The sequence below is a fragment of the Passer montanus genome, unplaced genomic scaffold, assembly GCF_014805655.1.
Source record: "Passer montanus isolate IOZ18808 unplaced genomic scaffold, ASM1480565v1 scaffold37, whole genome shotgun sequence".
Lineage (NCBI taxonomy): Eukaryota > Metazoa > Chordata > Aves > Passeriformes > Passeridae > Passer > Passer montanus.
The window spans coordinates 8,277,714-8,301,696 of NW_024368485.1; the positions used below are offsets into that span (position 1 = coordinate 8,277,714).

A 23,983-nucleotide genomic window follows, 5' to 3' on the forward strand; every position below is an offset into this window, starting at 1 on the left:
AAAACCTGAAGCTGATTGAGCTCCAGGGGTGCTGAGCCCCCTGCCTCCCCAGACTGAGTTCCCTTGGCTGATGTGGAGCTGGTGATCCTGCAGCAGGTCAGGAATTGGAGACCTGAGGCTGTGATTCACAAGCATTATGTACTCCAGATAAAATAACCTGAGAGGGAGAGGGAGAGAGAGAGAGAAATTGTGTGGTGGATTTTGGTTTTTTTAATAGAAGAAGAGATTTCTATTTATTCAAACAATGCTGGTGTCAGAAAATGACATGTTAATGCACTTTGATGTCATCTAAATACATATATAAATTCCAAGGATAGACTTACATGCTGGAAGTTAAGTATCCCTTCAAAAGACATGTTTGTATAAATTTCAGAGGTGCAGTCACTATGACTCAGTAGGGAATCGGCAGCTAAATCTTGGCAGTTGCACATTTTTCAGAATCCCTTTTTCTTTTTCTTCTCTTTACCTTCCTGGCTTATCTACTTGTTCCAGTTCCAGGAATCACCACTGCTTGTGGGAGGGAGAGTGTTTTTGCTGGAGACAATGTGCTGTGTTGGCCCTGTCAGCCCCCTCCATGGCCAATGCCTCATTTCTCAGTCATCAGTGATGCACGTAGGCCTCTAATCCTCTTAACTTCTTCCACTCTAAAGTTGGATCTGATGCAAACAGGCCAAGGCAGTTTGAACACCTACACTGACTTTTTTCATACCCTTCAGCACAGTAATGAAAATAAATTATTTCAGCACGCCTCTTAAGACAGTGTGTTTGAAAATCACTTCAGTTTCAGTGAGGAAAATAAAAGCTTTCATTGGAAGAAAGGATTGTTGGAGTGAAATGTGTTTTCAACATATCTTTTTTTTAGCACCTAGACTAATTTTTGCTGTGATACTACTGCTTTTAAATCTATATTCAGGAAATGTTTGACCTTATGAACTCTTGGAGGGAAAAGAAAAAAAAAAGGCACCACAGTTCATTAGTAAAAATTTTTTTAAAGCTCTCTCTTGTCACAGGAAAGGCTGAAAGGTGCACTGAGCCAGTAGGAGAAACCAAACGCAAGGCTGACCATGCCTAAACCACTCTTTTCAGGCCCACAGGCCCAAAGTAAAAGCTTTAAAAGGAAATGTGTCAGCTCATACCACAACCAGCAAACATTATTACTCTTGATACTGCTGTTACCTTCCGAGTGCAGGATTTGTACATTTTTTAGGCGGTTGTAAAAGACAAATTGCATTTTTTGATAGTAGCTCATAGTAGGACTACTCATATAATAGGGAGAAAAGAGAGTATTTTATATCTTTTTACAATATTCTATGCTTTGAACTCATCTTTCCAATTACCTGCTCTGGAATAAATGGAGATTTCTGGATGTCTGCTCAAACTGTGTAAGTTCTACCCAAAGGAAGAGAATTTTAGCGTTGTTTGTTCCTCTTCCTTAATACTTCAAGGAAAAAGTAACCCCAGTGTAGAGGAAGCCAACCTCCACAACAGTTGCACCTCAGGCATTAATGACTGTGTTTGCTTTTGCTCAGGGAAAGCAAGGAGATGCGTGCCAACCAGGCTAAAATATCCATGGAGAACAGCAAAGCCATTAGCCAAGACAAATCCATCAAAAACAAAGCTGAAAGGGAGAGGTAAGTATCCCTTCCTGATAAGGGAAGAATGCTGCCAAAGGCTGACAGGGGAAGCTGTGGATTAATTCCATTAAAACCATGCTTTTATGGATGGATAGCAAGGTCTAAAGATTGTGCTGGATAAATTTTTAGATGACCCTTTTAGGAAAAAATTGTGATTTTCTCATATTTATCCTTTTAATAACTCTAATGCCCTGATCATCTTTGACTGACTGGAGTAGGTCCAATCACACTATTAAATTTTAATTATTGTACTTCCAGAGTACTGTATTTTTTTTCTTTTTCAGTGAGATGAGGGCCTGACTGAGAAGGGAGTAAAAGCAGAATCTACACAATGATGTCTTATAAGCCTTTGGGGTTTCCCCTTCACTTTGGCCTTGCCATCTGGCTCGTTGTTTCCTTTTTTACATGCCCTCCTTGGCACTGTGCTATTTTGGTGCCAAAGCCTGACCCACGTCCCTTGGGTGCTGCACACCCCCTGCTCCTGAGGAGGATGAGCTGTCAGAGCCCTCTGTAACTGTTTGCTTTGTTGTGTCAGACCTCACCAATGACTCCGAGGTAAATCTGTTCCCAGATCTGAAAGCAGCTCTGGTTTGTGGGCTGAGTCAAATGTTTGAACTATTTTTGTTCTCTGTCATGGCAGAAATCTTAGGAAGAGCCACTTGAGTTATTTTATGTAACTATTAATAGTATATTTATATTTTTGCATGAATAGCAGCTTTAAGAAGCTTGCAGTATTGATAAGCGTAACTTTGCTTATGGTCATTGGATTTTTTTCCATTACCACTCTTAAGACACACAGCACTTTTTATATAACAAAACTGACAGCAGAGTGCAGCAAGGGATGCACAAATTAATTAAACAATTTGTTTTGAAGTTTTGACCACCGCTCTTGAGCAGGGAAAAAGCAAACTTCATTCACATTGGCAGTCAAGCCTTCAATCATACTGCCAATATATATGGAAGTACCTGAGTGTAAAGTTCTGTAGCCAGAGGAGTATACAATTTGCCATTAGTCCCACCTGGTACAGATAACGAGAAAACAAAATACACCTGAAGAGTTTGTGATTCTCTCTGTTGCAGCTTTTGGGCTTCTTTTTTTCCAATGAGTCTTCATGGAGAACATTTTCATTTTTTCAGGCGAGTCAGAGAACTGAACAGCAGCAACACGAAAAAGTTCCTGGAAGAGAGAAAAAGGGTAACTATAACCTTGAAAGTCACTGGACACTGCTTCTGGATGTTCTTTTTCATTCCTCTGTGTTGAGAATCCAGCTCTTGTAGAGTTTTGTCTTTGCTTTGTTGCACATACTTGTAGGATAAAAGATCTGACATCTATACAAGACAAAGCTATTTTGAATTAACAGAACTACTGCTCATTCCTGTGTGTTTGCCAAGTCTATGTACTGTGTGCAATATTTATAATATTTATCTATTAATTATATCTATTAATTAATAATATAATATTATTAAGCTTTTATTAAGATTGGGTGATATATAGGCCTCCTGTGATGTTTTATGCCACCTAAATAGGGCAAGACAGCAATACATATGTGTATCTTTCAAGCAGGTTTTTATTTTACTTGTTAATAATGTGTTATATTCTTCCCCCCCCCCCCCTTTTTTTATTTTCTCTCAATCACAGCTGGCAATGAAGCAGTCAAAGGAAATGGATCAGTTGAAAAAAGTTCAACTTGAGCACTTAGAAGTCTTGGAGAAGCAGAATGAGCAGGTATCTTGTTTTAAAGGCTTAGGAGAAAAGCAAGCTAGAGAAAACAGTAACCAGAGTCAGGCTGAGTAGAATCCTTCTGAATGTAAGTGTTTACCAAAGTGGGGACTTTTTCCTGGTCACTACCTGCTTTGGGAGTCAAAATGAAGAGGTGACTTAAATGATGATGCAGCACCAGATTTGTTTCAGCTGAGCCTGTGGGAGCTGAACTGCTCAGCCAGAGTGCACTTTCAGCTTTTCAGCCACACTGATACTCCTTAGCCGGATATGACAGTCATTAAGGACCCAGCATATCCATTTTAATTACTCCCCAAAAGCAACTCAAGCAAGTCAGTTTACTTCATTTTGGAACTTACATTTCTAGTGCTGATTGAAAAATTAGAGGAGAAACGTGCCCAGAGCATCTCTGAACTCCAAGAGGCAGTGAGTTTGGACTGAATTCTAGAGATGTACAGTAGCATGGGGAGTTTTATCTGTACTAGTACACCCTTTCCTAATTAAAATACCTTATTATTTTCTGCTAGTTTATAAGCTCCTTTTTTTTTTTTAATTGAAAAACTACTTGGCAAGGAAAGGGAAATTCTCATCATATTTCTGGTGGAAGCAACAGTATGTTCTGAGCAGTTCCCTTGCTGAAAGGTTGAGCCAGAAGAGCTGGAATAGTTGCACAGACTTGCAGTACTGCACTTAAAAATGTAAACTGCAAGGGGAATATACCCAGCAGTTCCGTGAGGTGAGAGAGAAGGGGAGCATTTAATACCCACCACTGTTAAGGGCTGTGCTCTCACTTCTCTGGTAAATGTTCAGAACTTGAACTCTCTGGAAGACACCATAGTACAAGTTAAAGCCATCTTGCAGACAGATAGGGAAGGGAATAGTATAGGCAAATCAAGTCTTTCCAGTGTCAGGAGAGAGCCCCAAAGCTGCAGCCTGGGTAACTCAGGGGGTGACAGCACTCTGAGAGCTCAGGTGGCTGCCACCACCGAGCCCCAGGCAGCAGGGCTCGGCTGAGCACTCCACCTCCTCCTGGGTAACAGCCACGAGTCCCACGCCGATCCCTCTCAGGGCTGTTGTAGACCAGCATGATGGATCTGCAGCCAGTCTGCTCCTGCAGTACCTAAAGGCAGGGAGGCAGGAGCTGGGGGAGGCAGGAGCTGGGGCGGAGTTTGGGCCATGGCAGATCTGTAGCGTCACTGTGATAGCTGCCAAAAAATGATGGGCTTGATCCAGAGCTGTGGTGTTATCAGTTCTTTCTTTCCACTGGCTTCAGAAAGCTTTAGATGCATTTTTCAAAATACATAAGGAGAGGAGAGAATGATTCTGGTTGTGCTTTTGAGCATGATGTGATAACCACGTTCTGTGTAAGGGAGCTGGGATAAGTGTGAGTCACTGAAGGGTCACCTCTGAGCAATTAGATACATCCTCACCTGGGCTTACAGCTCTGCAGCTGAGGGATGGCAGCAGCCTACGTGAGCTTGCTCATTTGCCATTTAAGTCAGATAAATCATCACTTATTAAATGGAATAAGCTGCTCCGTGTGCTGGTTATCACTCCTGTGTGGGCTTGTGGTGGCCTCCACCACAGGGGGTGTCCTTAACAGCTTTTTAACTCAGATTTGATCCATCAGAGCATACCTTTCCATACATGCTGTTTGGACCATTTCCTTGTAGCCCCAAAAGTGCAGCAGTGCAGCCCCCAGCTGGCTCTGGTATCACTGTTATAGACACTGATGTGTGCAAGTTAGTTGGATCCAGGTGGTGTTTGTTTAATGTGAATTTTGAAACACTTCTTTTTCCTGAACAAGGCAAGAAAATTTTCATACAAATATACAATGGAGAAAAGTAGAATTATGGGTGGAAACAGGCTTCAGTACAAACTGTTATAAATCTAAATTTGTTTTGTTTTGTGTATGTTTTTCTTGCATTAGTTTTTCAATATCACTTCAGTTTTCATTCATTTAATTTGCTTCTTGTTGTATTACTCGATTTTGACATTTTTATTTTTGTACAAACAGCTTTTGAAATCCTGTCATGCAGTGTCTCAAACACAAGGTAGGATGGACGTATAATAAGCAAACTATTATTTCAGTGTGCTTTCCTTCTAAATTAAATCATTATCATTGGAGCCCTCCTTGTAAATGCAACCATTGGGAAGTGCCATTGACACAGTGAGCACAGTGCTAATCTTGTTTGCACACAGATATTTGAGCCTGACACAATATTAGCAGTATTTTGTGCTTTAGCATCTGAAATTCAGATGAATATGAACAGTGATGCGCAGAGGAAATATTTAGAGATTAACTTGTACATTAGCTGCTGTTACTGGAAGATCTGCTTAGAGTTCTAAATTGTGTCTGTGAGAGTGTCTGTTGATCTAAGAAAAGTATTTTAGTGTTAACACACATATGATTAACTGCTAATGCTGATAGTCAGACAAAGGCTATCCACATATCTCAGTATGCTAATAAAATAAGTAATTCCATGCTAAGAATAGCCAAATATAGAATAGGTGGCTGGAAGTAGCTTCCTAGTGTCTGTGGAAGAGCACTTTAAAATTCACTTCAAATTCCAACATGTTACAAGCTCTGGCAATTACACTTTATGATGTGGCTGTGCTGCTGTGGCTTCCTAAATAATCGTTACTCCAAGAAATCCCTGTTAACCCCTGTCTTTCCAAGGGAAAGAGCTGCACTGGGCTGGAACATCCAGCCCAGTGTGCAGCACTGCCTGATCTGAGTACTCCCTTGAACTGATAACATCTTGCACTACTGACAGCACCCTCTGTAACAACATTTATTTATGGACACATAGTAATGAAAAAAACTCTCATTAGGCTAGGGAAAAAAAATATTTTTTTTTACTGTATGTGTTTCCTAGCTTGTGTAGAGAGCACCCTGAAAGCAGAGTCCCTGGCTGCCCCTGGCTCCCTGGATCCACTGTAGGTTCCAGAGGCTTGTCCTGCTGTGCTGGTGTGTTCCCATCAGAATGCACTCTCTGACCCAGCCTCAGAACGGCACAAACGAGATCCTGCTCCTCTGCTAGATGCTAATGTGGTCTTTGAAGCCAGGTTCTCTAAAAGAATTCCATACACAGTACACTGGGACACAAAATATTTATAGGACACACTGTGCCTGTAGTCAAGTCACAAGCCTGAAACGTGAAATGTGTGAGTCACTGAGAAAAAAACACCAGGTTTTGTTCTGTTTGGATGTTTCATTTCACACACAGGCAAAATTCAGCCAACATTTCAGAAGAGGTTGTCCATATTAATTTATTTATTACGTTTCCATGTTTTCATGTTAAAATTATTTCTTCATTACTTTCAAGCTTTTTAAGTCATTTAAATGGAGAATGTCAATTAATTTTTAATCATATTTATGATGGTTGCTTTGCTGTTATCATAATTACTTTTTTCCCCAAGAAGATGATAAGGATGGTTAAGCAAGTGCAGGGCTAGATTTTTCAAGAAGGCAGGTATGTCACATCTGCATAAATCCACATTTACCTTGAAAAGGAATAGCAGTGCACCCTCATTACTTTATTCCTACATCTGCCCATTTTCACCTCTGCAAATGTGTGTTTGCACATCCAGAATAGATTACTCCCTAAGTATAGCAAAGTTCCCTGTCTAAGCAACTTTTACAACTTCTGGGGGAACATAGTTTAAATAAATCAAGTCCCCTAACCATTATTCCCTGCATGATGGATAATACAGCAATTGCACCAAAGAAAATAGCTTGGATTGTCTCTTCCTAAAACTTGTCCTAATGCTCCTGAGTTTGATTGTATAGATGGGTGAGATTGCCCTTGGGGTCAGTTTATTCAGGGTCCTTGGGGCATGGATTTAAATAACTTCCCAGATTGAGAACCCCCAGGGAAAATGGAGATGCTGACTCTCAGTTTCTTTAAACTGCAGAGTTTCAAACCAAAACATGATAACAGGAGGAGAGAGTGTGGCTCTGTGCATCTGAGAGAGAGAGGAAGGGAATTTAAAAGGTGCCCTCTGAGAGGGGATTCCCAGGCCAGTCACCCTTTACACACAGAGCTTTAACTCTGCCTGCAGAGCCTGAGGCAGGCAGAGTGTATTTGAGGTCTGGCATGTTTTCATTGCTGGATTTTGCATAATGCATTTGGGTGCAGTTTCAGGTGGCTTCAGGGTGTGTAGTCCCATGGAGCACATATCAGTGTTCTAATCCTGAGGTGAAAAACACTCCCTCTGTAATTATAAGGATCTCCAGGTCAGACAAAAATGTTCTTTTAAAAATACACTATTTTTTTAAAATACCACTTAAAAAATCTTGCCTCCTGCAAGGGAGATGTTACACTGATGGGTTTGTATCATTCCTTTTCTTTATGAAAGAAGCAAGTCCAGATCATGATGCATTTCAGGCGTTAACACATTGCAGTACTCTCACAACAGCAGTAAGAATGCATTCCTGGACATTTCCTATCTGGAGAAACAGTAAATTGGCATCTGCCTAACTTCTTCCCCAAAACTGGGCTTCTGCATTTTATCACACACTTCTTTAGAAAGTCAACCCATGACTCCCAGAATAGAATAAAAAATATTTCCTAAGAATTTGTAGATATAAGGATTACATCCAATTTGGAAAACAGAGTGGCGTGGGGTGGGGGGACGAGGGGTGTAAAAATAATGTTGTTACCTGTCTCCTGAGTGTGCTTAGCCTGTGTGTCACTCAGACACTCTCATGTGAAACATGCTTCATTGGGAGCAAAAGGTCTAATGCAGCGCTTCATGCGGTTATTTTGGATTGCAGGCAAAGGAGATGCAGCAGATGGTGAAGCTGGAAGCAGAGATGGATCGCAGGCCAGCAACAGTGGTTTAAAGCCTCAACAAGCAAATTGAAGCTGGAGAGCACAGCATCCTTAAAATGAGAGCAAAATTCAAAATAACATTGCTGAGGTTGAAGAGTGGGCCTTTGGTTTGGTTTGGTTTTGGCAGGGGTTTGTTTTGGGTTTTTTTGTTCTTAATATTTCAAGGGTAGCTATGGACCACCAAGTCTTAAGGTTTGCATTGTTTCTTTTTTAACACTGGGCACTGAATTTCCTTTGTTGGATTTCCATAAGAATTTCCTTTGTTCAGAAAAACCCCAACTGAAATGCAGAGAGCTTTTTAAACCCCATCCTGTTTCTGTATCTCACCAGGCACGGTGCCTGCGTCAGAATCCCGCGATCAGAGGCTCGAAGCACAGGAGATTCCTTTAACATCATGTCAGATGGCAGCAAAGCTGTAGCTCGCTGTAATTTCCCATTTGTGTTCTCATGTGTGATGTGCTGTGCAGAAGCCCCGCGCCGCCAGACCCCGCCAGGCCACGCCTTGTCAGATGCTCTGCACCTGATGTTCCCTGAGCCCACTGAACGGGACCGTATGCCAAGTAATAATTAGGATAGTGAGGAGTTGAGTTTGATTTTAAATTACATTTAAATGGGTTTTTTTGCAGGCAGCAGGCAGTTGAAAGGTAACTGCGTATATTCAAAAGTACAGCGAGTACAAAGTCATCGGCCACATTCATCAGCTGCAGCAGTAACCTGACAGGGTATTTCTGCAGCCTAACGATGCCATTCACAAGTGCCATATCAACTCTATCAATTCTGAGGGGAGCCAATATCCTGTAGAAGTCACTGCAGTGGATAACCTGAGGGAAATACAGTGTATTCGTGCCAAAACTGATCAGTGCTCTAAGGAATTACGTATTAGGCACTTTAAGAAAAGTTTACATCCTACATTGCTTGTATAGAAATTGCATTTTGATCCTGTTGTTGCAGATCCCGGATACTACAGTTCATTGTAACTTAAAAGATTGTTTAAATGGCTTTTGGCAAAAAGTTTGTAACTGTGAAAATGTAAAAAGTATTTATACACTTGGGAAACACAACATTGTAGAAATTCACATACATGTTGCTACGTGATAAAATTAGTAAACAAAAATGCTAAGAGTATGTTTGCATGTGATACAAATGCTACTAAGGCTGTCATGCCTACTATATGACCACAGTCATGCTACTAGCTGGTAAATACTGAGTAAATGTATGGCACAGAATATTGTTTGATTAATTACAAAGACTTTTAGCATTACAAGGTCTCTATATATATGTGTGTATATTAATTACGTGGGCATTCTTGATACTTGTAGTAAAAGAGAAGTACATAACTAATTTAATTTTACACAGAAGTATTTATGCAGATTTTCAGAATTTCATATCAGGAATAACCTTTTTATGTCCATTAGATATAAAACCAATTTGCTAATGTGTCAATTTGCATGTTTCCAGAGCTTGCTGTAGTTATATTGCAAAACAATGCATGTAAGCATTCGGCTTGGAATTTGTCCATGCTGCCAATTCAAAGATGACTGCATGGAAAACTGGTAGTTTAGAACAAATCAGATTTCTGATTTCAATGTACTAAGCACCAATTACTTTGTTGTATATGCTTGTACAAACAAATTCTACATATTCCTATAAACAAAATAAATGAAGAGAGATAATTATGTTATTGTCGGTCCTGAGATGAAACTTTCAACTTCTCTAATAAAAACCTTAAAAATTCAAATCCTTTAGTTTTGACTGCAGTGAATTGCAGGGTGGTGGTGTTATTAATTAGAGATTTTTAGCAAATTGTATTTCCTGTAAAAATGTGCATAGTGTAAATATATTTTTATCACAGCTTATTTAGTCAAAGGAGTCTCTTTTTTTTTATGTTATATAAGTGATAGAAGCATTGTGCAGCACTAGAGAACTGCCCCAGTGGAGTGCAGCAGCACAACCTGGAAATGCAGCAACCCGAGTGCAGTGTAGCAGCCACTGAGACAGAGGTCAGTGAATTTTCAGGTGTTTAAAGCAGGGTTTGAGCAGACTTGTGATGAGTATTCACAATTCCCATTGTGATGCCACAGCCTGTGAAGGTAGCTCCTGGTCCTTTATAATGTTTTAAAAGACAGGTTGTGTACTGAGAGCTGCTCTCTAAGCCTGGCTCAAGTGCTGGACGGAGCTGGAAGCAGAAGTGTTTTCAGAGCACGCTGGACAGGATTTTTATGGTGGCTTTTCTTTTAATTAAAGATGTCCTCTAAAACAGCTGGTGGAGACAGTGCCGTGAGCTGGTATTGTACACTGTTGCCTACTGCAGTGGTTTTTAGCCTGTGAGGAGGAGCGAATGACAGACCAGGTATGGAGAGAACTGGATGGTGAAGCATCTTAAGCTCATGTAGAGCCTGGCTGGAAAGCCCTGCTAAAGAAACCACTGGGAATGGAGGGCTTGTCCCTGAGAAGATAAACCTGCCTATTTAATTCCTTGGTGAGCATCCCATCCCCTGAGGGGAAAACGCAGGTTTTGGAGGGACGGAAAATACTGTCCAGAGCCTCTGTCTGAGACTGTGCTCCCTGCTCAGCCAGCAGCGAGACATCCATCAATTCAGACAGAAGAACAGGCTGCTCTGAAACTGCCGAGCAGGAAACCTCGGCTCCCCGGCTCAGCTCCCCACAACGATACCTATTTCATCCACTGACAATTTAGCATAAAATGCAGGCAGTAATTTGAAATTAAGTGATGCATTTTGTCAGCTAAGTGTTTTGAAATACTGTTTAAGCAGTATTTGATTCAAAAATTATTTGAAGTTTGGCCGCTAATGTAATGAGGTGAGAATTTCCATTGAGATGAAATAGGCTAATCAATTTGAACATTGATACCGAGTTAAAGCAGTTTAAAATGTCATTCCCTGCCAGGGTGATAGATTCCACTTCAGTGAAATTTCATGGAGGGAAGTGGCAGATTTTCCCCTCTCTGAGTCGCTTCAGATAAATTCAGCTCAGCTGTGATGGGGAGGGTCATGACACCTAGGCAGCCTGCTATTCTTGCACTTGCAGTAATTTGGGGGCTGGTCATTAACTTGACTGTTTCCAGGTGGGGGCCTATTTAAGTCCTGTACAACCTGCATGCAGTTAGGAAATCACCCAAAATACGCCTCAGGTGGTGAAACCACCAAACCCCATTGGATGTAAAGCCCTGTTCCTGCTGGCTGTGTCAGTAGTGGTCCCAGTGCTGCAGCCTGGCTGTCCCCATGCTTTGTGCTCCCTGCAGGCAGCTGTGTCTGGGAGCTATGGGTAGCGAGGGTGATTCAGCCTTCGGAGATACCCACAGAGCTGGGGCTGAGGGCAGGTGGCAGGGCAGGTGACCTAGTCTGGGACCATCAACTGTCCCAGGGTGCTGATGCTGCACTGGCTCGCTCGGATGAGACCTTTCTGCTCTGTGTTTTGGGGGTTTGGTTTCAGGTGACCTAGTCTGGGACCATCAACTTGCAGCATTTCAGGGTGCTGTTGCTGCACTGGCTCGCTCGGATGAGACCTTTCTGCTCTGTGTTTTGGGGGTTGCTCGGTGCTAGGAAGCCTGAGGCCTTTCCCTTTCATTTGCCACGGAGAGCAGGACGAAGGCAGCTCTGCAGGCTGGAAGTGGCAATTGTCCCTGGAGCTGAAGGCTTTGTTGTTGTGCTGTGCAGCTGGGGGAGCACAGTTCTGGGCTGGGGGGCAGCCTTGCCCCCGCTCCAGCACAGCTGCTCTCTCCCAGCTGCTCTCTGGACCATCCTACACAGGCTGAATGCAGGGGCAGCTGCTCAGAATCATGTATTTTGGGCATTAAAATCTACCTAGAAACCTCAAAAAGGCTGGAAATTAAATAGTGGAGTAGAGAAGGAAATAAAGGGTAGTCAGACACTGAGCTCATCAGTGTAGGACCTGAGGAAGCCAGGCACTAAAATCATCACAGAAGTACAGCCTGTTACAGTCAAAGGTTATGTTTTCTAGAAGATTAATTTTTTCCCTTTATATAGTCCCCTGAAATTATTATCCATAGGTTAATCCTGTACCACAACCGACACAGGTCTGACTGTATTTGGGGGTGTGCAGGAATGGCTTTTTATGATGAGACAGGAGAGAGAGGGAAATGGTCAGAATGTATTTAATATGTACAGAAAGCAGAAAAGAAATTTCAACATTATAGTTTAAAAAAGAAAATTCCTTTAGTATCAGTTTTTATTGCTTAAAAAAGCCATTTCCCAACAAGAAAGCCCCTCTCTGCACGTGTGTGCCCTGGCAGAGAAAGGGCAGTTGCCCACAATCAAAACTCACCTTGCAATGTCTTGCTTTGCAAAACCTTGGACCGTTTCCTCCAGATGCCTTTTCCTGAACTAGAAATGTGAATTGGTAGTGAATCCAGTAATGCAATCACTCCAGATCGCTGCTGTCCCTTTGGCTTTTTACCGAAAAACCATCCTTAGTGTAGGGCCCTTCATCCCCGCTGCTCCTGGGACTGGTGTCGCTGTAAATCCTAAATATTTGGATGTGCTCCTGGTCCCGGGGCGAGAGTGGCAGCGCGTTAAAGCTCCAAAAAGAAAAGGTCCCGGTGAGAGGGGGGAAGAAATATTTCAAGGTGGCAGCACGGGGGGAAGGAAGCAGCCCGGGAGCGGCGGCGCAGCCGGGCTGGGATCGCCCGCTCCTCCCGGGGCCAGCGCCGCCCCTGCCCGGCTGACAGCGAGCGAGGGAAGCACTGCCCCGGCTCGGAGCTGAGGGGCCCCGCAGCCCCTCTCCGCTGTCTCGCACCTTTGACCCGGCCAGGGGCAAAACCCCGGCTGGGCACCTGTCCCACCTCCGACACACCTCCTGCCTGTCCCCCCAAAAACACACCGCACTGGCATGGGCGGTGTTGTTTCTGTTTTAAAGCACCCTCTGGTTGCTGCTGGGTTTTATGTGACGGTGCGCGTTGTGGTTTGCCACGTCTTAGAGCTCAGGTGTGTCGATGGCCCTTCACAGAAGGATGCGCGTTTGCTTCCGACCTTGCCACACAAAAATAACTGCACGCTTTTCCTAAATTAACACGCGGAGCAGCTGTTCGCCTTCACCCAAATTAGTGACGCTCTGTGAGCAGCCGGCACAGGAGCAGCTATCCCCTCCTCCGTCCCGTCGGTGCCCGGCAGGGACCGCCGGCAAACGCCGGGGCGGGGGTCCCGGCCCCGCTCCCAGCTGGGGGAGCGCTGGGGCTGAGCCCGGCTCCGCTGCGGCCGCGCGGGGATCCCCGGCAGTGCGGCGCGGCCCCGGCGCCGGAGGGGGGGAATCCCTCCTTCCCTCCTCCCCGCCCGGCGGCGCGTACGCCCCGTCCCTCGGCGTGGGCGCTCCATCAGCTCCGCCGGCATCTCCCCTCCTCCTCCTCCTCCTCCCCGCACACCCACACACTTTCCCCGTCCCTCCTCCCCGCCACTCCGCAGCAGAGTGCTTTTGCAGCCTGTGCGGCTCCTGAGAAAGGAGGTGTGCGGCTTTCCCCCTCCCTCCTTTTTATTTTAATTTTCTTTTTTTTTCCTCGGAGCGGACCTTTCGGAGGAGCAGCTGCAGCAGCCGGGACAGAGCAGGGAGCATGGCCGGGGGGCGTCTCCCGGGGCTGCTTTTCATCTTGCGTGAGTACCTGGGTGCCGAGTCGCGATACGGAGCCTGTCGCGACCCGGCAGCCGCTGGCGCTGGCGGGCTCGGCGCTGTCACGGCACCGCTCTCGCATCAGCGCCACCGGCTGCCCCATCTCCTCCAGCCGCTCTGTCGCGACAGGAGCCCCCGTCACGACAGAGCAGCGGGCTGGGGATGGCGGGGGGTGTCGGGGCGAGCGGCAGGGGCTCGGGGGCTGCCGGCGCTCAGCCCCGCTCTGCCCGCAGACGCCGCGGCTCGCCTGGCCGCCGAGCAAGAAGTTGAAAACCTCTCCGGGCTCTCCCCTAACCCCGAGAAGGACATCTTCGTGGTGCGGGAAAACCGGACGACGTGTCTCATGGCCGAATTCGCCGCCAAGTTCATCGTGCCCTACGACGTGTGGGCCAGCAATTATGTGGATGTGAGTGGGGGCCGGGGGCGGCCCGGGGCTCCAGCAGGAGCGGGGATGGCAGGGGACACACACACGCACGCACCTGCCGGTACTTTCGGAAAGTCCTTTATTCCTCCGAGCATTTCCAGCCGGGGCACTGGGGGGACGCTCGGGGGTCGCCCCGCTGAGCCCCGCTCCCCTCTTGCAGCTGATCACGGAGCAAGCCGACATCCCGCTGTCGCGGGGCGCCGAGATGAAGGGCAAGTGCGGCACGAACGAGTCGGAGCTGGAGCTCTCCTGGCTGGACCAAGCGTACACCCTCCGGCTCTCCTTCCTGAAGGTACGGGCTGCCGGGAGCCGGGCCGGGCGCGGCGGCTCCGCGGGGTCCTGACCGGCCCTGTCTCGGCAGGAGGGGCACAACACGTCCCGGGGCCCCGAGGCGTCGTGGAAGCTCAGCCGGATCCAGTTCACCTACGACACCTCCGAGCGCACCTACTTCAAGGATGCCGTGAGCCGTAAGCGCCCGGGCTTTAGGGGAGATCCCGGGGCGGGCACGGGGCCGGGCTGCTCCTACATGTACCTTACGGGAAAAAGGAAACCCCAAATCCTCCCGACAAAGTCGGGACCAGCTGCCGGGTTTAAACCGCATATTATAGTATTTTTTTTTCTCCGCTGTTTTTTTTTTTCCCTTGTTTTTAATCACCGCGGTTGCCGGGGGAGGGAAAGCCCAGCTCTGCCCGTTTGCTGCGCTGTCCTGTGGGACCCGCGGCCCCAGGGGTGGGACAGGGAGACGCCTGGGCTGGAAAAAACCCAGGAAAAAACTTGTCTCCTTTCCTGCGGGGAGATTGTTTTTGAGGTTAATCCCGATGATGGTTGAATAGGTGGGAAAGCAGCAGTTCCCCAAGATAACTGAGATTGACATTAGTATCATACCCCTACACACCTCCGCACCCAGCAGCCTCCTCTTTTCTCTCTGGTTTCCATTCTTTTGGTTTTCATCTTGCTTTTATTTCATTTTGGCTCAGAAATGTGTTGTCTTGAATTGAAAAATGAAATATTGTCATTTGCAAATCGTTCTCCCTCAGGATCTTCCAACTCCAGTGAATAGCCCTTTTAGGGTTGTTGCCATAAGACATGCTGGTTTTAGGGCTGCTTTCCCACTGGTGTTCCCACTGTTTGAGGCCCCAAATCGCGAAGCTGGACCTGCTGCATCAGCCCCTGCCCATCAGTGAAGCATTGATTGCCTTTTTGTGCAAGGGGAACAAAGGGCTGCAGAAGAGCGGGAGGTGGAAGAGACCCCTCATTCCACCTGCCTTTGCTTGCAGAACAAGCTTGGTGTGATGGGAGACTGTTTTCTCTAATTGACACCTGGGTGAGACGGTCACGGTGTATTTTCAGAAGGGCTTTATGGCCCGTCTTGCTTTGCGGGGTGGTCCCCATGGCCCTGCTCCTTCCCCCTGGATTCAGAGCCATTCAGAATGGGTGTTTCCCAAAAGTGGGGAGCAGAGGCACAGTCCCGGGCTGCACCCCGAGCGCCAGTGAAGGGGAACATTTGGCATTATGGTCTCCGGGCGCAGTGACAGGAGCGGGGCTGGCTCTGCTCCGCCAGCCCAGCGCTGTGTGCAGCAGCTGGGTGTGCTGGAGCCGTGTCCCTCCGGCGGGAGCCCAGCCGGTGCGGGAGCTGCGGGGTGTCCCAGGGCAGCGGGCCCGCACCCCGAGGACGCTCCGGAGCAGCAGGGCGCTGCTGCCGCATTGCGCCGTGGCACGCACGCCTGCGGTCCCTTGCGTGTGCTCGGGGCCCCTCGGGGCCGGGCCTGACGCTGTGTGTCCCCTGGCCAGCCGGGAAGCACACGGCCAGCTCGCACCGGCTCTCGGCCCTGGTGACCCCTGCCGGGCGGTCCTACGAGTGCCAGGCGCAGCAGACCATCTCCCTCGTCTCCAGCGACCACCAGAAGTCCGTGCAGCTCCTGCTGTCGGAAGTGCGGCTCCAGCCCTTCGACATCCCCGCGGATTTCGTCTTCAGTGAAGGTAAGGAGCAGGCAGAGGCACCTCCTGCACTCCCGAGGTGCTGATGCTGCCACGGCCTTTGGGGACGTTGCAACGTACTGAAGGAATTTGGGTCCCACCTTTTCCAAAGCAACCTTCCCCTCACTGTTACCAGTGCTCCCTGCAGTCCCATTCCAACCCATTCCGTGGTTCCCCAAAAGGCTTTACAAATTCAGCCCAGCTGCCAAAACATGGCCTGTCGTTTTATGTACGTTGGCTTCTGTAAGTACTTACAGAGTCAGGTTGCCAGCAAGCCCCAGTGCAGCATCCCTGGGGAGCCCTGCAAGGCTGAGGTGTCTCCTCTGCAGCACAAAATGCCTCAGCACAGCCCCAGGGGCTCTTAGGGCTGGAGCACGCTGAGGAAGCTTGGGCTGCAGTGGCAGGGGATGCTGGGGGTGCAGTTCCTGGCTGCAGTTTGATTAATGCCCATTGTGAGGGGGAAGGAGGTGTAACAGGGACTTCAGTGAGGCTCCTCGAGCACCAAACACACGGGGTGCCATTCTGCTTCTGGGATTCCCGAACATCCATGGTGGGGGAAAGAAAACCTGAGTTAAAACATGCTCTTTGCATCAAGGGTTGCACCGGAGTCTGCAGCAATGCTGCCGTGGGACAGGATTCCTGCAGTCCCAGGTTCCTTTATCCCAAGGAACCCATGGTGCTCCTCCTCCCTGGCTCCCCCTTGGTTTTCCCATCAGGTTGAATGAGGCAGTGTGGTCATACCTGGATTAGCTCAGACCAGTCCCATTTCATTGTGCTGCCTTAGCACTATAATTAGTCAAGCCCGTTATTGTAACCAGGTGCAAATAAAATGTGTAATGGCCAGCTCTTTTAATAATGAGTTAGAAAATTGTGGTATTCAAGCCTAGCATTAAAAACGTGGAGCTTTATTATTTTGCATGTGGGAAATATTTTGGAGCACAATGAGAGCCCAGCACTGACTGCAGAGCTGAGTGGTTGTGCTCACGACTCACATCCTCTCGCCGATGTTGTAAATTTGTGCTGCTGCATGTGCTGGCTCTGGCAGAGCTCTGCCTGGCTGAATTACTCACAGCAAGGCCAGTGTAATACCGAGTAGGTTTTATCCGTGGGCAGGGTGTTTTTGTATTGAAGATTTTTCTTAGATTTACAGGGAGAAAACAGTAAAACTTAATAGTTTGCTGTAAGGTTTGTAGTTGGCGTAGCTTTACCCTCTTTTTTCCTCCTGTGGATCCAGGATTCCTGCACTCAGGGTTGGGCTGGGCAGACCTTGGGGGCTGAGAACAGCGTGTTTAAGATATGCAAGTCTGTGTCTCCATGATACCAAACTCGTGAAGTCCTAGAGCTCCCAGCTGCAGCAGCCAAACTCGGGGCTCACTGCCAGAGGAATCTACCCGCTGTTTTCATTACATGCTCATTCCTGTCAGGCAGCAACTTTGTTTCTATTTTGTTTTCTCTGTTGTTGCTGTGGTTTGGTGGGCTTTTCTTCTTCCAGCGCACAAAGAGATGATGTTGGTTTAGCAATCTTTAAACACACGGAGGGAATTCCTCCTCCAGAGGACAGCATGGCTTCTCTCTTTGTCAAGCTCAGTGGGGTTTTCTGTAGTTGTTGCTCTCATTATTCAATTACGCTCGTTTTTGTTGAATTGCACTGGAAGTGAAGCAGCAGAGAGCACTGGAGGGCTGGTCAGGGGTGCTGGGAGGTGATTTATCAATGGGGCTCCATCCAGGGCACTGCTGCTCTCCCAGCAGCGCTTCCTTCCAGCTGAGCTCGTCCTCAGCACACACACGGCAGAGCAGGATCCTTTGTGGGGTCTGAGAGCCACTGCCAATCTCAAATTACAGTAATTAGCCTTCTCCTTTTTGCTTCATTAATTTCCCATTAGGTAAAATTCCTATTAATTATGGACAAGCTACAAAACATTCTAAAATATTTTGGAGCAGAGAGAAAGACCTGCTAGAGCAGAAGAATCACCAAGACACAGGAATATTGGGGCCCTTTTTCCACAGAGAAATTGGGGAAGGTTTCTTCATTAGCCCTGACACTGTCCTGGCAGGATAGGTTAAAAAGCTTGTAGAGAATGATTGGATTGTCTTTGGTTTTTTTGAATGCTTAAATTCACATGCTAGAATTTTTTTTTGAGACATGCTTCCAACCATCACAAATCCACATCTATTTATTTATTTAAATTTTTATTTTTTAGTAGAGAAGCAGCAGAAATTTTTTGCATTCAGAGTTCGCTGTTTTGGTTTTTTTTTTAACAGGGAAAGTGTGTGTACATTTTTCAGCTTAGGAGATGAGAAAAATGAGAGCTTGATCAAGAGGGTAGGAAAATATTTAAACTGAGGAAAGAACCCCAGAGAAACTGTCAGCTCTTTTGATTTTATATCTAAAAATTCCAATCTAAAGCAATATGATGAAAAACAGTAATACAGAGGGATGGAACAGCTGATAACCAGGGACTGGGATGCTGGGTGGCTCAGAGGGAGCTGTGACCTGCCCCTTGAGGGCCGCATTGTCTCAAGGGTCCTTTGCTCCCAGGTATGCGGCCACTTTTTAAAAAGCACCTGGTTTCTCTTCATGTAACTTTTTAAGTGTTTGCTCACAAACAGCCGTCTCGAGCCCCGCAGCCTCGCCGTGCCGGACACAGCGGGCTGTTTCCCCGCTGGACAGCCCCCGGGCGGGTGCTGGGCTCGGGCTGTGCCGGCGGGACGGCGCTGTGCCTGTGCCGGCTTTTGCTCCGTGCGTGCTCCGCAGAAGGATCCTGGAAGGAGAACGGGCTCTGAGGTGCTTTCCCAGCCCGCCACCGGAACTGGCGAGCGCTCACCATAGAAACCGTGGCAGTACGTGAGCCTGGGAGGAGGCACTGCACAAAGGAGCAGAGGGATGCACCTGAACGCCTCCCGTGACTCCATCTGCAGTGGGTGTTGCACGGGCAGGGACTGGGGTGACCCCCCTGCCAGAGGGGTGACCCCGCCGTGCCCGGGATGCAGCAGAGCTCCCAGCACCCTTCCTCTTTTCTGCCAGGGCCCTTCTTGCTTCCCTGCACTGAGGGTAAACCCCAGTAATCTGGGAAATACTGAGATCCTGTGGCCTGGAGTGTAATACTGGGCAAGATTTGACAGAAAGGGCTGTTTTCCTGCAGGGTCATTAATTTTGCAATCATAGCTGTTCCCAGTGCAGTGGTTCTCTGTTTGTCAAGCGTTAACCTACCCATATTTGAGGGGGTTGAGCATCCAAATTTGCCTGCCATGGACTTGATGCAAACCCTTCTCTCCTCCTGTTCCCCCTCTGCCTTTTCCTGTGCTGATGGAGCAGGAATGGGACCTGCTGCCTGCCTGCTTCCCTGCTGTGTTGTGGACCTCAATGCCTTTGCTTGGAATTCTTGGGGTGAAAAATGCTTCATTTGAATTCCTGGGGTGAAAAAATGCTGTATAAATGTTAAAGTACCTTGTTATAATGTGAAAGTATTTGCCATAAAATTATGTGGGTTAACATGATATTAATGGAGAACTAAAATGATAAAATGGAGAATTCACCCTCCCTGCAGTCAGCAGCCAGAGCCTCACTCCTGCTGCAGATGTGTTTGTGCTTTGCACTTCCCAGTGCCCCCATATGGGTCCCCCCATTCCCATTCCCCCTGCAGTCTCCAAAGAGCCCAGGCTTTGGTGATCTGCTCCAAAAGGAGAAGATGAATGATTCTGGTGAGGAGAAGGTGTGGGTAGGACAGAGGCAGCTGCTCTGCCCAGGGAGGTGCAGCGGGTCCACCAGGGTTTGGGATGTGCTGCTGGAGACTGACACCTTTGCTTAATGCCTTTTTTCCCTTCTTCCTGTTGGCTTTCTTTATTATTTTATTTTAATCCTCTTAAAAATAGTGTCAGGATAAAGAACTCTCTTGCTTGGTTGCTTGCAGGAGCTGACACCTTTTTGAGCTGACACAGACCCTTACACACAGCCGTGGCTTTCAGTGGACCACAGATCTCTGGCCACGTCCTCTGGCATGTTTTGTGCCCTGCAGCTGGTTTGCTTTGGCAAAATTTGGTGGAATTCAAATGTTACAAGTGGGTGCTTCAGAGCTGGGTCTGTTTGCTGCACTGGTGCTTTTAGCTTTGCTTCTCCACTGGCTGCAGCCCCCCACATCCAGCCTGTTCTCCTGGAGTTCTTTAAAATAGTGTCAGGATAAAGAACTCTCTTGCTTGGTTGCTGGCAGGAGCTGACACCTTTTTGAGTTGTGACACAGACCCTTACACACAGCCATGGCTTTCAGTGGACCACAGATCTCTGGCCATGTCCTCTGGCATGTTTTGTGCCCTGCAGCTGGTTTGCTTTGGCAAAATTTGGTGGAATTCAAATGTTACAAGTGGGTGCTTCAGAGCTGGGTCTGTTTGCTGCACTGGTGCTTTTAGCTTTGCTTCTCCACTGGCTGCAGCCCCCCACATCCAGCCTGTTCTCCTGGAGTTTCCTGTTAGGGAAAGGTGCATGGCAAACCCAGTGTGTTTGAGCACGGGGAATGCTCTCAGCTGGGTTCCTGCAGCTTTGTTTCCATCTTCTCTTGGGTTTCAGCTAAGCCACTTCCCCAGCAAAAATCAGTGTCCAGCCAGAGTGCTCTCCTGCTCATTGGCAGCTCAGCACACCCTGTCTGCAGCCTTGTGGGGGCTGCCCTGGAGCTCCTGGAGCTTGGGTCCTTCCCATGGGACCGGTGCTGCCTTGTAGCTGTGGGGAGGGGGTCAGAGCAGCCCTGGCCCCACAGCCCTGCCCTGTGAGTGCCTTTTCCTGGGCTTGTGTCCCTGCGAGCTGCTCAGGCCTTAGCATCCTCAACTGGGAGCGATTCCATGGAGCACCAGAAACCCAGTTTTGGGAGCTAAGTAACCATCAGGACTTCTCCCCCATTCTCCTTACTACAAACAAACAAAACCCCTGCATTGCAGCAGTTGCTGAATCGCCTGTGCCACAGTCCTGGTGATTAATCACTCCTCTGGTGAAACGGTGAGCAACTGGAACTGAGAAGGACATTCTTTTGTGTTAGACACATTCCACTTTTGCTTTTTTTTTGTTTCACCTGATTTACAGCTTGAAGTGTTTCCTGATGCCGTGGCTGGGAGGAGGCTGCACTCCAGGCCTGGTGGAGCTCCTGGAGGTGCCAGCACTGCTGGAGATGGGTCCCTGCTGTCACCTCCTGCCTGGGCCTGGGGCTCTCTGGGTTTCTCCTGCTCTTTGCCACATGCTGTGAGATTTGTGGAGCGTTTGCTCTTCGTGGTTATTGCAGATCTCTGCAATCAGCTGCCCGGGGGACCCATCTGGACAGTCTTTGGCAAGGGGGGGAATTGGTGCTGCCCTTTGTATTTGTTCATCTAACACACAGCCTTTCTATTTTCCTTTCTTTTTTTTTTTTTTTCCTTAAAGTTGTCATTGTTTTCAGCACATTTCTACTACAATGAAGGCAGAATTGTCCTTCCTGTATCACGTACCCCTTTTTTTTCCCCCAGAACTGGCACTTTTCTTTTTAGCCTGGCAGCCCCATCTCAGCAGCATGGGCCCTGCCTGTCCATCAGCACGGAGAAGCAACAATCCTGTGGGGGAAAAGTGCATCATGATCCTGTCACTCTGGCCTGCAGTGGACTGTGGAGGCGTAAGGGAGCAGAGCCAGGATTGCCAGTGTACCATGCTTCCTGACCTTAGTGGCCTTTCCAAGCTCAACAGAAAAGTCTTTTCCCATTGTATCACTATTTTCTGGTGGTTTATTAGGCCGTGGCAAAGACTCATCAGAGAGACAAGAGCACTGGCGGGGCTCACGTTGCTTGTGCTGCTCCTCTGCTGTATTTGGTGGACAGTGTGGGGTGCTGGGTGCTGTCTGACACACACACACACACTGTGTGTGCTCTGCCAGGGCTGCTGCCCAGTCCCTGGGGAGCTCACGGAGAGCGGCAGAGGTGCTGCTGGGCCTCTGCCAACGTGCAGCTAGAGGGGGATCTCTGGGTGATGTGCAGGCTGACTCTGGTGCAGAATTAAAGCCTCACTGGCGCTGAGGCCTCTCCAGACCCTGCCTGAATGAACAAAGCAGCTCTTTGGTCACTCAGGAGCCCCGGGCTTTGGCTGCCCTGTTCCCAACCAGGCCATCCCTGTGTGCCAGAGGGCTGAGCTTATGGCATGGGAGTGTTTTTCCAGTGCGGGGGCTGGTTTGACAGATGTAGTCTCTCCCTGTGTTGTGAGTGGTTCCACTCTGCTCCAAAGCAATTGATTTTCTCCCGGGGCTCCGCCGGCAGCTGCGGCTGCTCCGTCCTGCGCGGAGCCGCGACCGGGGAGCGCCGGCAGCGCCGCTCACAGGCTCGGCCATCCCCTTCTCCTCTCCCTGCCCCTGCAGTCTCAGCCATCCCCTTCTCCTCCCCCTGCCCCTGCAGTCTCAGCCATCCCCTTCTCCTCTCCCTGCCCCTGCAGTCTCAGCCATCGCCTTCTCCTCTCCCTGCCCCTGCAGGCTCGGCCATCCCCTTCTCCTCTCCCTGCCCCTGCAGTCTCAGCCATCCCCTCTCCCCTCTCTTCCCCTGCAGAACACAAGTGCCCGGTGGACCAGAGGGAGCAGCTGGAGGAAACGCTGCCCCTGATCCTGGGGCTGATCCTGGGGCTGGTGATCGTCATCACCCTCGGCATCTACCACATCCACCACAAGCTGACAGCCAGCCAGGTGCAGATCCCTCGGGACAGATCTCAGTACAAACACATGGGGTAGGAGCAGCACCGAGCAACCAGAGCACTGATCAGGTAGAAACAGCAAAAGCACTTTTTTCTGTGGGTGAGGAAACGTTCTGGGGGGCAAGGGATGGTATTCACAGCACCTAATCCTGAGCATTTCATGGAGACACTCAGGCTAAGGCTTGGCTTTAGCACAGCCCCTGGAAGGAGAATCAGTGTCTGTGGGTGGTTTGAATACCTTCTTTAAGCAGCTGGGCTGATCATCTGGAAACAGAAACGCTTCACATGTCACAGTTTCACCCGGGGAGCACAAGTAGCTTTCTTGTTGTATTTATTTTCTCCCTTTTTCCCATCTCAAGAGGTTCTTACCTCCCCCTGCATCACCTTTGGAGCATCCAGCCCTCCACATTCCTGTCTGTGCAGGAAGCAGGGCTGCGAGACAGAGCCATTGCACAGGGCTCATTCAGGCCTTCCAATGAAGGGACTCAAACCACATCCCCGAATTTGCACTCATGTTACGAAAAGCATGGAGGCAAATGCAGGTGTGCTTTGGGGAAAAAAAATAAAATTCAAGGTCAGTAACTCCAGTGGAGCAGATCACAGCTGTGGAGCTGACCCCACACTTGAGACTGGGTGAAGAAAGTTTGTTTTTGCTTCTTGAGCCACATCTGAACTAAACTTAGAAAAAAAAAAGTTAAAAAAAAAGTATTGATACACAAATTATAAAGTGCCGTGCTACTGCAAGTCAACTGAGAAATGCTTCTGGCTGGGCATCCTGCACGTATTGTGATTGTGGTTGAGATGTTACATTGCTACCTGCAACTGATAATTTTCACAACAAAACAAAAAAACAGAGAAAAAGAAAACAGTAATGTTAAAGTTACTATGCAGATTATTCAGGTATAATCTAATGTAACAGCAAAATATAAGGGAACCCTTGAAATCTATCCTTAAATGTAGACAATTTTTAAAAGTAATTAAAACATGTACATACATAATGCTTGATTTGCCTTCTTAATGTGAAATGTTGAAATGCTTTGTCCTCACTCCACGGTACCAATGGAA

The 23,983-nt window shown here is 47.9% G+C and overlaps 2 protein-coding genes across 10 annotated transcripts in view; both read left to right on the forward strand.

The window, feature by feature from the left end:
* The window catches only part of PLCB4 (phospholipase C beta 4), a 186,450-nt gene extending 176,520 nt beyond the window's left edge, over positions 1–9,930 (forward strand). For 6 of the 9 annotated variants that reach the window (XM_039716986.1, XM_039716983.1, XM_039716988.1 and 3 more), the window contains 5 exons: positions 1,530–1,631; positions 2,772–2,829; positions 3,274–3,360; positions 5,372–5,408; positions 8,135–8,223. In XM_039716986.1, coding sequence (XP_039572920.1) covers positions 1,530–1,631; positions 2,772–2,829; positions 3,274–3,360; positions 5,372–5,408; positions 8,135–8,223 — 373 coding nt within the window. Of the gene's footprint in view, positions 1–1,529; positions 1,632–2,771; positions 2,830–3,273; positions 3,361–5,371; positions 5,409–8,134 lie in introns of all 9 variants that reach the window. The other 3 variants (XM_039716985.1, XM_039716990.1, XM_039716991.1) reach the window with 3 other exon arrangements.
* Positions 9,931–13,338: 3,408 nt separating this feature from the next.
* Positions 13,339–23,916, forward strand: LAMP5 (lysosomal associated membrane protein family member 5). Its single transcript, XM_039716993.1, has 6 exons — positions 13,339–13,816; positions 14,066–14,238; positions 14,417–14,548; positions 14,618–14,723; positions 16,048–16,236; positions 22,777–23,916. Exons 1-6 carry the CDS (start codon positions 13,777–13,779, stop codon positions 22,953–22,955), a joined length of 819 nt encoding a protein of 272 aa, XP_039572927.1. The 5' UTR covers positions 13,339–13,776; the 3' UTR covers positions 22,956–23,916.
* Positions 23,917–23,983: the final 67 nt, after the last annotated feature.

Excerpts from the sequence above, each read along its gene's own strand:
- LAMP5 (XM_039716993.1), top strand. The coding sequence starts at position 13,777 with ATGGCCGGGGGGCGTCTCCCGGGGCTGCTTTTCATCTTGC. Across the intron at positions 14,549-14,617 it reads TCCGGCTCTCCTTCCTGAAG|GAGGGGCACAACACGTCCCG; the intron begins GTACGGGCTGCC and ends CTGTCTCGGCAG. Across the intron at positions 14,724-16,047 it reads CTTCAAGGATGCCGTGAGCC|CCGGGAAGCACACGGCCAGC; the intron begins GTAAGCGCCCGG and ends TCCCCTGGCCAG.